The sequence below is a fragment of the Ixodes scapularis genome, unplaced genomic scaffold (genome assembly GCF_016920785.2).
Source record: "Ixodes scapularis isolate PalLabHiFi unplaced genomic scaffold, ASM1692078v2 PGA_scaffold5__190_contigs__length_132052651, whole genome shotgun sequence".
Lineage (NCBI taxonomy): Eukaryota > Metazoa > Arthropoda > Arachnida > Ixodida > Ixodidae > Ixodes > Ixodes scapularis.
In genome coordinates, this window is record NW_024609880.1 from 71208956 (window position 1) to 71221954 (window position 12999).

A 12999-nucleotide genomic window follows, 5' to 3' on the forward strand; every position below is an offset into this window, starting at 1 on the left:
TGGCGTCGATGGTGGCGAAACAGCAGGATCAAACGCTGGGGCGAGACTGACTCTGGCTCGCCACGCGGGGCCCCTATGTACACGCGTCTAGAACATTCGGACCTCGATTACGCAACAGGGTTTTCGAATTTACTAGAATGCGAGAGTTGGAGATAAGAAAATGTATGGTCTGCTGCCAAAAATCGATCCGTGGCCCTTTGGGTGGGAACCAAGCACGATAACCGTTAGGCCACGGGCGCGCTGCCTACTTAGTCAGCTGCGTGCGCTTTTAATTTAATTCTTATTATGCGCATCCCAAACAAACTGTTATAAAAAACCCTTTTTTTTTTGTGTGGTTTTTTAAGTTGAGACTGCAGCCAATGCCACACGCACGGGAGCTCGAGGTCGCTGCTTTGAAGCGTCCTCCTGCAGAAAGAGCGTGCGCTAGAAATGCACATATCAAAGCCAGGAAAGCGGGCTAGCTCGCAGTTGTAGCTTTGGCTGCAGTGCCAGCTTAAAGGGGAACTCCGCCGATTTCTTCATGGTCTCCGATTTGCTTGAAATTTTGCTAAACTCGCCAAACAACATCGCCAAAATAGTATCCCAAATATTAGGTCAAAATAATTTTTTTTCACGAAGTTATTGAATTTACAATTTTGGTCCTCACCGTGTTTTTCAAACTGAAAGTCTCTACTGGCAACAATGAAAAAGTGACGTCATTGGAAGTGCAGCGGTTCACTCTTTGGACTGTAGAATTTGTTCCCAACTGATTTGAAGCAGTTTCATGGTGTCAAATGAATGCTTTGGAAGCTCGCTCCAGTCCCCGCGCTCCATCACGGAACAAATGATTGACATATTCTATTTTTTAGACTGCTCGCCCGACTGGCAAGCTGACCTTCCAATGACGTCACGGCCCTGAAAAGTGCGGGTATATTTGAATGTTTGTTTTTGCATGATTTTCATTTGCCGATTTCGCAATAACTATTATGAATTTCACGATACTAAATAGCATACTAGAAAGGGTAAAGGCCGGGGAGTCAGAAAGTATAGTTAGTTGAGGTAGCTCAAAAATCGGCGGAGTACCCCTTTAAGGGTGTACCCAATATAGCGTAGAAGCTGTGTATTATGTAGTTGAATAGCCTAGTAGGCACAAAAGCATTTCAAAGTGCTGCTTGTTGAAAGCTCCTTCGAGCGCTGTCTCATCTTAATTGCATGTCACAAACCGTGTAACCAGGCAATTCTCGTGCAGGTGTCGTGGTTCGCTGCCATGAAAGCAGGCTTCAGCACGAAAATCGGAAGCTTGCCAGGAAGTTGCTGGTGGAGAAAGTGGACGAGCACCTGAACGGGGACATGAGCGTCTCAGCCCAGAAGCTGCGCTGGGCCCAGAGCAAGGAGCTCAAGTCTAGCCAGAGGAAGGCGAGGCTGCGGGAGCTCAGAAGGCAGTTCAAAGAGCGCGAGGGTCTGACGTAGCACTTCTTCCGGCCGGTGTAGGTGAGCTCCGCTGCACGGGTGTAGTCAAATAAATTTGATTCTGAACTTTTTGTCTGTGGCATCACTATGGAAAGTGTCTGCGACCAGGGGCAAATTTGCAAAGGGGAGAAGGAGGGGAACAACTGCCCCCCCCCCCCTCCCCCAATCACCTTCTCCTGAGCCTACCCAATGGCAACTCCTTTTATAGAAAAAACGACATGCATTAGCTTTATTTAGAAACAATTTTTTAGTATTTGGTGAAATGGCAATTAGGTGGTCGACAAATTACGTAATATCCCGAGTCATCGTCCACCCCCCTGCCGCCTGAAATTCTTAAAAAAAAAATGGTGGGCCATGTCTGTGGGTGAGCACAAACAGTTTAGAAAGCGGGAAAAAAAAAACGCCCATTTTTTGTGCGTATCTAGCGCGAGTGCAGAAGAGGAACTCAAATTAGTCTTATTGTTTTATACAAAAATGCTCATGAAAGAAAGTTTTATTATCGCGAAGTCCATTGCTTGCATACGGACTATGAACACCGCCGATCTGCATACAGCGCGAACGTTTAATATTTATAATGATAATTTTATTGGCACGAGAAAGTTTTGCCCACTCAGTGTCGTGCAAGGCTAGACAGAAAGGTTAGTGCCCTTACGCATATGCGCCTGCTAGCCCCCTGCTGAGTAGGTGTGAACCTAAACAAACAGTGGTAAGTACAAATAAGTAATCCGTGAAAGCGCGTCACCGCTATGTTCTCCTCGTTAGTAAAGAAAAAGAAAAGTCCACAAAAACAGAAACCAACAGGGCGCAGCGAGCGAGCGGACCAAAGAAGCGACGAAGAGCGATGCTGGGGAAAGCCGACGATCGCGTTGGCAAATTCTTTGGCGTGGGGCCAAATCGGGCCTTGTCAGCATACATGGGTAAATTACTTTCAAAATGTAATTTAATTACAATTACTTTGCTACAATTACTACTACGTAAAAAAGTAATTACAATTACAAATTTCTTTAAAACAGTAATGCAATTACTTTACAATTACATATTTCTGAGAGCGACCCTACTTTGGCGATATAACTTTAAACCAGTTGTATAGAATACGACATATTTGTTAATTGTCCCGATGTTTGAGGAGGCGCTGCATAAATGCTACATATCGTACTTTTCTTTTGTGAATTTGGTTAAATTCATGTTAGAACTTGACAGTTTGAGGCAATGAAGTACTACATCCTTATATTTTTTTAATAAATAATAAATTAGTTCTAATGCTGGAAGACGCCAGATCGCTAAAGCAAAAATTGGGTTGACAGTTTTCTTAGCCCGGTAAATAAAAATGGGGCAATTAGTCATATATGAATATTCGATAAGTGTTGATATAAAACTAAAATCCACACGCGCTAATACGACCACATTCACATACAAATATCACGGTATTGTAAATATTTTACATTGAGTTGAGATTATGATGGCTCAGAAATATATAAGAACGGAATTGAGGCTCCCAAATCATTGGTGATAATATTCAGAGGTGCGAGGTCAGTTTCCAAATCGCTTGTGCAAAAAATATACGAAGTAAAACCAGCAGGAAATATACTTGAAAATAACAGGTACAAATAAATATGAGACAGCAATGAAAAACGTAAAAACCTGTCAAAAAAAAAAAAGAAAAAAGAAAAACTTCATAGACAATTAAAGTTCCCTAGCTAAACTAAAAGCTGAAGCTAATTTTTTTTTTCTTTCAATATTTGGCATGTTTGCGCTGTTGTTTTTTGATCGCACAGCAAACGGCGCATCACGGCTCCGTTGAGGGAGGCTCCAAAGATGATCACCTCTCAGCCCGCAGTGTTAGCAACAAAACAACAGACAATGCGACGCTATTTATGTTGCGCGTGTGTGTGAGTGCGTGTCTTTGTGCGAGTGTTTCACCGAGAGGTAGGCCGCTTGTGCGAGCGCTAAGGCTTCCAGAGAGGATCCGTCGGCGCTGCAAAGTTTTGCAAAAGTAATTGTAATCGTGCCTGAAATTTTGCAATTACTGATGCTAGAAAGTAATTAAATTACAATTCCCTTTGGCCAAAAAAAATTCATTACAATTACAAATTACCAACAAAAGTAATTAAATTACAGTAATTCAATTACTGTAATTAATGGGTTAACGCGCGCCCCCGTTATTCGCTAAAACGTCGATTCGCTCAAATGTCGCAGTTCGCTAAAACGTCAATCTCTCATCTAATATGAACCCGACTGGGGATATTACGGCAGATCTGGCCAATATCTCGCCCGCAACATCGCACCTGTCCTTGATTTCAGATCTCTGAAATCAAGGAAAATTGATTACTCAAATAAATTGATAATCTGCAACGCATGCCGATTATCAAACTATTATCCGCAGAGGGCTCTATAAATACCGACAGCCTTAAAGCTGAAGGGGTACGCGCCGTCGCCACCGCCTGCGTCGCTTCGTGACGCCTGACCTGCTTGTTCACCGTAGATGTACAGTTGACTAAACGCGTAGCATGGGGCAGGCGACGGAAGAGGCGACCGCCTTCCAGGTGGTTCTTACTGGATTTGGAGGTTTCGACAAGGTGACGGTCGGCGAACGAGTGGTTGCTGCCGTCGACGAGCTCGGAGACGCCGATGTGTGGGTGCGGGTCAGGGCCTGCGGGCTGAATTTTGCCGACAACTACGTGCGCCAAGGAATTCACGTTACCGGAAACCTTCGGCCACCCCTGGTGATGGGCGCCGAAGCAGCGGGGGACGTTGTTCAGGTCGGCGATGGCGTCCGAAGAATCAAGGTTCGTTCCAAAGCATGGCTTGTACTCACCTGAGCGCCGAATTAAGGGGGTGGGTGGGGGGGTCTAAGGAGGCTGCAGCCCAGGGCTTTAGCCCTAAGAGCAAAGGAAGAGTGCCCCCTTGCCTTGGCGTATGTATATATTTTTTTGTGTTATTTTCGGATAACAATAAAGTCGGAATGCCTGACAGTGTCCTGCCCCCTTCAATTCAATGTAACTCCCGATAATAGAACTTCAAGCAGCGGGAGAATTCGGGGCCCCCGCCTAATGTCCCTTCCTGTAGCTTATTTACTTCGAGCGACCTTGTTGAGAGGGCGATAGCGAGGTCGAGTGTAGGGATGCCGCGAACCACCCTAGGTTCGAATTCGAAAGGTTTCGATATTCTCGAACCGAACTAATGTTTGATTTCGAAAAGGTTCGATATTTTCGACCGTAGGGAGGTTCGAAATCGAAAAATTCGCAACTTTCCAAAATCGTGGGGTTTGAAATCGAAAAGTTCGAAGCTTTCACGGTTTCTAAAAGTTCGGGTTCGATTATTTCGAATATTTGTTTACTTGAGGTTCGATAAATTCGAAGATTTCGAACTTCCCTAATTTGAAATTCGAGAGATTCGAATGTTTCGAATTTCTTTAAATCAAAAATCTAAAAATTCGAATGTTCGAATTTTTAGACATAAAGGTCGCTAAATTCAAAGATTTCGAATTTCTTTCTACATAAAGTTCGAAAAGTTCGAAGGTTTCGATTCTCTTTTAATGCTAAATTCGAAAAAAAAAAAAAAAAAAAAAAACTTCGAAGGTTTTTTATTTCTTTGAAGTCCAAGTGCGCAAAGTTCGAAGTCCAATTTTCATGTTCCGCCACAGTTTCAGTTTCAAATAACGTTTTCACGCCTCACTGGTATTCACGAAATCAAGTTTAGAAAAGTTCGGGTGTGATATTTAGACTGCGCGAAGTTGGTCAGGCAATTAAATGAGACGACGAGTGCCCCGGATGTGCTGGAATATTTGCAGCGCAGTGACGTGTAACAATAGATCAGTAATTGTGACCGCCAGCCCGGGGTGGTCATTAACGTGCATTACGAAGTAGTGATCCTACGAACGCACTGTTTAACGATACTCATCCAGTTCGAAACGGCCAGGGGCAGGCAGGTGGTTGAGGTTCAGAAAAACCTTAAAGTGATCTGGCAAATTGCCCCCCTACCCCCTTGCTCGCTGGTAGTAATCCGATCGAACGCCGCCCGAGTGACATGATGCAAAATCCTGAGACTGGGAATGAAATTTGAAAGAAAAAAGTGTAAGAAGACAGAAAAAAGGGGACAGGACAACGTCTCAAACTCAACTCAGCTGAGTTTGAGACGTTGTCCTGTCCCCTTTTTTCTTTCTTCTTACACTATTTCTTGCGAATTTCATTCCCAGTCTCGGGACTTTGCATCATGATCAAAATACACCAGCTCGCCTGCACCTTGACAATTTTTTTGTTTGTAATTGCTTTGGAGGTTAATTTTCTGGGGCGGAAGAAACGCTGAGCAAAAAGCACAGAAGCTGACGCAACGTGAGGTCGAGGAGCGTTCTACCATACCACTGGCATCGGAAGAGGAAAAACAGGGGGAGGGGGGAGCTCCAGTCTCTCCCCCCCTCCTCCCACATGTTTCGGACTGTTAAAGAAAACAATACGGGGAAAGAGGGCATGGTCGAGCTTATTTTAATCTGAAATTATTTATGCACATGTATAGCTACTGTCGCTCTTCACTGCATAAAAGATCTCGTAGTAGATGGTCATTGTTAAGGCCGGTTCTCACATGCAGCGAAGCGCTGATGTAACTCTGCTCACGTGCCGTCAGGTACTTATCGTATGCCATGAGCAACAGTTTTGACGGTGCAATGCAAAGCTGGTGAAAAAAGTTAACGCTCCCGTCGGCACGTGCTTAGCACGAGGTCAGCGCTATGCTTGTTGCGCTCCGCTGCATGTGTGCCTTTAGAAACCCGTTGTCAAGAGGCACTACTCGTCACATGCTCGGTGGCTCGAAAGTTCAAAGCTATGTCTTTTCGACCTATTGGTAAAAAATAATCAATAAATAAACATGACAATAAATGCAAAAATAAGAACCTGGAGCGAAAAAAAAAAAAAAAACTATTAAGAACCCGCCGGAAGTGTTGTATTCTTGCATATTCAGAGGCCCAGAACTATGAAACAAGTTTCTCCTACCAAAATGTGTACAGGCCAAAGGAAACACGTCCCAAAAACGTAAAATGAGATTTTTTTTTTTTTTTTTTTTTTTTTATGACGAGCTGAATTTGAGAAATTTTAGAAATCTTTCCCCATGAGGTTATTTATTTCTCAACGTGAAAAAAAAAAGAAATACATCATTTTGTCTTCTGCAGATGGTAATGATTTGTACTGTCTCTGGTGTTAATTTAAATGCGATACCCAAACAATGTAGGCGAAAAAAATTACCAAGTTTAGGGCATAATTGTCCGTAGGTACATGTTTGTATATTTATTCGAAACTCGTCTTGAACAACAGTAGTCGTATCTTAAAACGACACTCACCTAGGCTATATATAGATCATTCTTAAAAAAAGTTTAACATCTCTAGCATATATAGCTTCGGCTATAGCGGGCTTCAAATATGGCACAAACGACAATTGTCAAAAACCCGTCGTCCTTCCTCGCTCCTTCGGGAATCTATTTTCCTAAAACCAAGCATGCCAGATGATTGAAATAAACGGCATTGTCTTTCGCAAGGAATGCGTCACCCCATGTAAAATTGCAAAAAAAAAAAAAAAAGAAAAGAAACAACGAATGTACCTTACTGCTTGAATCCAACTGAAACCGCCCGCCGGTTTTTCGAAGTTCGACGAGCTTCGAACTTTTACCCTAAAAGGTCGAAGTTCGTCGAACTTTTGACTTTTCAGGAATCAAGAGTTCGACAATGTTCGAATTCTTTATATTAATAAGTTCGAAAGTTCGAAAATTATCGAATTTCTTAGCGTAGGAAGTTCGAAAGTTCGAACAGCTTCGAACTTTTTAGTGCAAGAAGGTCGAAAGTTCGAAAATCATGGAATATTTTAGTCTATCAAGGTCGAAAGTTCGACAAGCATCGAATATTTTAGTCTATCAAGGTCGAAAGTTCGACAAGCATCGAATTTTGCAGCATAAAAAGTTCGAAAATTTGAAAAGCGTCGAACTTCTTAGTTTAATAAGTTCGAAAATTCGACTTCCGTCGATTTCTCGATATGGAAAGTTCGAAAATTCGAAATCTTTCGAACATTTGGAACCGCTTGATTCGATCATCGAAACTTCGATTCGAAAAAAGCTCCCGGCATCCCTAGTCGAGTGAGAGAGATCAAGAGAGCGCGCGTACCAAAACTCAACTGGTTTATTTCCACTTTCCGTCCTGGACGACGCGCATTTTCCTCTCCTTGGCTACGTCCTTCCGAGGCGGGACAGGGAAGAACGTATAGCCACGTTGCTCACCGCCCGGGTGAGCGACGTGGCTACGTGGGTCACCGCAACTTTGTTAGCACTCACTGAAGCGGGGCCTCCGCCTCTCATGGTCCCCCGTCCTAGAAACACTCTACCCCGTCCCACTATGAAGTCCGCGTTTGCTGGTGGATTGTCGGGGAGCCTTTTGTGGTTGTTGGTAAAAGATTACCCCCTCGTCTCGACGGGAGCGGAAAGCGCTCCGCCGGCACACCGATAGATTAACAAGTACAGAAACACTGCATCGGCATGTGTTTTCAGTTGTCGCATCAGCTTGCACAGACGTTAGCCGCGCAAAACACTGACAAATGATTTCGTAGTTGTATTTTTTTTCCCTACTGGCCGGGGTAAGCTGAACACGAAAAACTTGAGCCGCTCTTCGAGAAACAGAACCAGATGCGAGTGTACTGGGCGTCTGGTTCTGAGGGCTTTTGAGACCTAAAATCTTTACCTACAAAAAAAGAAAAAAAAAAAAAAAAAAAAAGAAAGAAACGTTTGGGGTGACGCCGCTTGGAGCACTCAGCACTCTATGTGTTCTTTTGCCACCTGGTCTTTCAGCGCAGTACCGCGTTTGCAGGCTGCCTTTGCCGCGAATTCCTCCGATTGAAAATTTTTCTGGTTAGAACAGGATGTGTCCCAAACATCCCTTCCTTTTACCACTGTAAAAGCCACGCCTCTATTCACGAGAAGGCACTCGCGGCTCTCATTCGCAGTCGACGTAGTGTTTTTCAATTAAGGTGGAGAATTTTACTCTTTCCCAGACGGCGCGCATATGGGAATAATTATAGATATTTTATTGCCGCACGGAACGTCGCGTTCGTTATGATAAGGATTCTCCACCTCCTGGCCTCTGATTAGTTCTACTGGGTTAAGGGCGTGCACATGCAACGCAGTGGTATTGATGATATGTATTCTAGGTTTGGTTTGCCAACTCTTTTTATCGGCTGTGACGCCGTTCATGTGGAAAGAGAAACAAATAGGCGCCACCAATAAACACCGTCCGGCTAAAGATTCCATGTTGAGTGAGGTGTCTATAAGAGTTCAAAATTTCCCAAGATATTTATCTGGTTCTAAAATTCCGCTTCGAGATGTCCAGTCGGAAGCGCCAAAGTGGTGCGTCTAAATGAAAGGCAAAGTTAGTGAGAAAAGAGCACGAGAAGAAACTACCAAAAACGCCAAAATATCTAGTGAATGCAGCTTCCGCGGAGTCGCACGATTGCTCCACCGTGAGTCCTCATCTTAAAATCCCCAGTAACATTAGTACCGACACCGCTCCTGCAAAAGACTCGTCTACTCCACCCTGCCCTCGACTTCCTGATGAGCGGCAAGCATCCACTCTTCCTGGTCCTCCGGATGCTGAACAAGGGATACCCACCTCACCAATTTCCTACTGGTGAGCAAGAGACGCCGATTGGGGAAAGACTCGTCTACGCCACCCTCCGCTCGACTTCGTGATGAGCGGCAAGCATCCACTCTTCCTGGTCCTCCGGATGCTGAACAAGGGATACCCACCTCACCAATTCCTATTCAAGAGGAACAGACGTCGGTTGGGGGAGCACTGTCCTGTGCCGCAGCAAGTGACGTCGATTCTACCTGTCCCAGCCTCTACCACCGAGCTCCACGCGTCCGTTCTCCCCTATCCGATCTACTCTAGCTGCTGATCAACATGCGCAAACCCTCCCCGGTCAGATTCCTGCTGCTGACAGCGCCTTCAAACGACACTCCAAGAGCCCTTTCACCTGTTCCCTGGGGGTTTGGATCATCGTTCTGCCACCCACGGCGTAGGCCTCGAGAAAAAGGATTAGCTGTCTTCATGTTTGAACGGAAACCTGGCAGGGGCTCACAAGCATCATGAGGTAGGCTCCGTGAATGTCCGGGACCCAGCTGACTGACTGGCCGGCTGTTATTACTGACCGGTTTCGGGCTGAATGCATCGAGAAGGGACCGATGTATTTTCAAAATCGGGCAGAGACTTTTCCGTCTTCCGAAAGACAATACAAAAGCCAGAAACGCTATATATGTCACCTGCTTTTTTTGCGCGAAAGGCTGTAAATGGGAAAGCGTACAAGAGGCACTGGTTAATGTACTCGAAGTCAAAAAGTTCCGTTTATTGTTTCATGTGCAAACTATTTTCGACCCCGAGCAACCCGAGTTCCTTCACCAGGCATGGATTTTGTGACTGGAGAAGAGGAGAGGAAAAGGTTTGCGCACATGAAAACAGTGTCGGCCACAGGACCTCTGTGGCGGCATGGCTATCGCTCTCTAATTCGGGCAATACCGTTGACAAGGAGCTCGTCAAGCACCTCGTCACTCAGGCCGCTTACTGGACAGAGGTATTAAAGCGCGTGGTCAAGCTTTTAGCTGAACGAAGCCTAGCGTTCAGGGGGAGTGAGGAGGTTTTGGGTTCTTTGCGAAATGTAAATTATAAGGGAGTGCTTAAAGCCATTGCCCAGTTCGATCCCTTTCTGGGCGAACACATTAAGCGCCATGGAAAGAAGGGCAAAAGCCACCCGTCATACATGTCAAAAACAATTTGTGACGAATTTATCGAGCTTATGGCAAAGGCCGTCAAAGACCGCGTCTTCTTAACGAAGTTAAACGGGTAAAATATTTCTCTTTAATAATTGGTTCGACCTCAGACCTTACCCACGTTGACCAGCTGTCAGTTGCTTTACGCTACTGTTTAAAGGGAAAAGTGCATCAACGCTTCCTTGGATTTGTTCCGATTGAATCGCATACAGGCTTGAATATTTTCAATACTGTGATGTCTCTTGACAACCAAAGGCATCTCGGTTGACGACTGCAGGGACCAGGCGTATGGCAACGCGAGTAATATGTCGGGGAAGTACAAAGGACAGCAAGCGCAAGTTAAACTCTTCAACAAGTTGGCCGTCTACGTCCCGTGCGCAGGCCATTCACTAAACTTTGTTGGCGCGTGTAGCGTCGACAGTTGCCTTGAGGCCGTCCAATTTTTTAGTTTAACTCAGAAACTGTACGCGTTCTTTGTTGCCTCCCCTAAGCGGTGGAAATATCTTTTAGACGGCATGAGTGGAACTGGTGAACACCTTGTTCTAAAAAGCCTTTCTGAAACCAGGTAGGCAACACATGCCGAATCATGTAAGGCCATTCGTAAAAATTTTAAGGCGGTTCAGTGTTGCCTTCAATCTATCTCAAAGAACGGAGAAGGAAACGGTGACACCCGGAATGAAGCGCTCTCTCTTTTTATGACAAAGCTATAGATCGCGCTTATGACCATCATTCTGGAGTTAAATCTTGGAGCGTTTTGACAAAACCAGTGTAGCACTGCAGAAGCCTGGCTTAGATATTTCGACTGCTGTCGATCTTCTGAGCTGTCTGGAAGGGTTTGTCAATGCACCGATCTCACCAGCTAGTTTGAGTACGCCACCGCTATCGCCGATCACCGCGGTAACTGTAGTTTTTCTGCACGCGCGGCAACTGCGCTGGAAGTCTTCGCGAGCAGAGCACGAGACGACACGAGCTATCTCTTGCACAGGCGCCTACCTCTTGCGAACTACAGTTATGGCGGCATCACGCATGCCTAGAACGCTTAGTGAGATCGGTTTATTCGTTGCTATCTCTCTTTGATACCTTTGAGGCGAGAGCACGCATGTTGAGTACCATTCAGAGTTATCGGGATGAGGGCGAACGTATCGTTTCGAGAAGGTACCCGAACGGAAAAAGCGATTGTGCGCTACAACGTATGGACAAGTTTCGTAGAGACCTACAGTGTCGTATTTGACAGTCTGAGCTCTGCTTTGCGGGTGCGGAAGGTCATAGTAGTAGTAAGCGTTGTATCGAAAAGGAAAACCTGAACAGTGGCCACTCCTAAAAATGGGGGCGAGTCAGTTCAGGGTTGGGGAATGGGTTAGAGCGGGGACAGATTAATAGAAAAGAAAGAAAGAGAGAGAGAGAGAGAGAGAGAGAGAGAGAGGGGACTAAGGTCGGGTACTCGTGGCTTATACGCGGTCGAATAATTCTGTGTTTTCTAAGAATGTGAGGAGACGAGCGAATGATTTAGAAGCGGTCTCGGCCGGACTCGGGGGACGCTCCGTGCGGGAACTATAGGGGGCACTTTGAAAAACGCGCAGCGCCGCTAGCGGAGGAGCTGCCGTTCGACAGTGAGGCGCGTTCAGCAGCCTGCGGCGCCTTTTAGCATGCCAAGCTTTGGTGGCGGAAGCGCGCACGGACGAAACTTTTGCTTTTTGAGCCGATACGTTGAGGGTGACGTTGCATGAGTGCTGGGGCAGAAGGGAATTTAGCTGTTCTCCACTTATATATTGAGTTTGAGTCGTTATTAGGGGTAATTTCTCTAGTTGCGGCCGAAAAAGGAGTTGGAGCAATTTTCCGAAAAGCAAGACGGCCGCCACCATAATTGCTCTGAGTGGGAAATTTATTTCGCTCGTCGCTGTAAACGTAGGACTGCTGGAACGATGATATTTGGAGGCGAGTGAGATGTTCACTAAGTTTGTGCACGAAGTGTGCCAAGTTTCATTAAGACAGCAGGTGTGAAAGTTATGTTTCTAACGAATAAAAAACTAATTTTTGAGACATTCTCCTTCTCTTCCTTGTCGTCGTCTGTCCTTACCTCAGTCTCGGGTTTTTCACTAAAATGTTTAATATACACCAGCTCACTTGCGCCCTTACGTTCTGCTCAAAGAAATAAAGCTGTACGGGATATAAAATATTGGACCCAAAATGTTGTGTTATTGGCCTCCAGATCGACCTAGAGGTGGCGCTACGGTGCGCTATCATCATCATCAAAGCGGGGATAGGAGAACGGCCGCCCCATAGGCTCTCCACGTTCGCGCGCGAGACGGCGTAGATTCTTGCGTTTATTTTGTCGCATACTATCGGTGGGAAAACAATTCTTGCGGAAAAAGATCCAGTACTGTTCGGTGCTTCAGTGAAGATCGAATCGTGTTGCCAGGGTGCGGCCTAAATTTATATAATCGCTTCTGTCGGTGCGTCTTCTGCTCTAGGCAGACGTTGGAAAGCATGGATCACCACGACTGAGGCCTGTCTCCGTCTGAACTGGAATATTTATGTTAAATATTTGTTTCTTTTAAAATGGATGTATCGGTTCATCAAGGTGGCAATTAAAAAAAAAAAAAAAAGATTCCAACCCAGATAACACAATACTGGCATTGTTGGCTGTGAAATCGCAGCTTCTATGCTTTTTAACTTCTAGCTCTTGCAGTAATATAAATATTTAGAATGAAGATAAGCGCTGTATTGGAAATTACCATGCTATTGAGCTCCTCTGCCCT

At 45.3% G+C, this 12999-nt stretch overlaps 2 protein-coding genes across 4 annotated transcripts in view; both read left to right on the top strand.

Annotated features, from left to right (window-relative positions):
• The window catches only part of LOC115332493 (mitochondrial translation release factor in rescue), a 31939-nt gene extending 30419 nt beyond the window's left edge, over positions 1-1520 (top strand). For all 3 annotated transcript variants that reach the window (XM_040502898.2, XM_040502899.2, XM_042293818.1), the window contains exon 3: positions 1229-1520. In XM_040502898.2, the coding sequence (XP_040358832.1) occupies positions 1229-1321 (93 nt within the window). In that variant the 3' untranslated portion in view covers positions 1322-1520. The remainder of the gene's footprint in view (positions 1-1228) is intronic.
• Positions 1521-3956: 2436 nt separating this feature from the next.
• Positions 3957-10809, top strand: LOC120844154. The gene is made up of 4 exons (XM_040215784.3): positions 3957-4235; positions 9757-10210; positions 10306-10372; positions 10518-10809. Exons 1-4 carry the CDS (start codon positions 3957-3959, stop codon positions 10807-10809), a joined length of 1092 nt encoding a protein of 363 aa, XP_040071718.3.
• The last annotated feature ends 2190 nt before the right edge of the window (positions 10810-12999 follow it).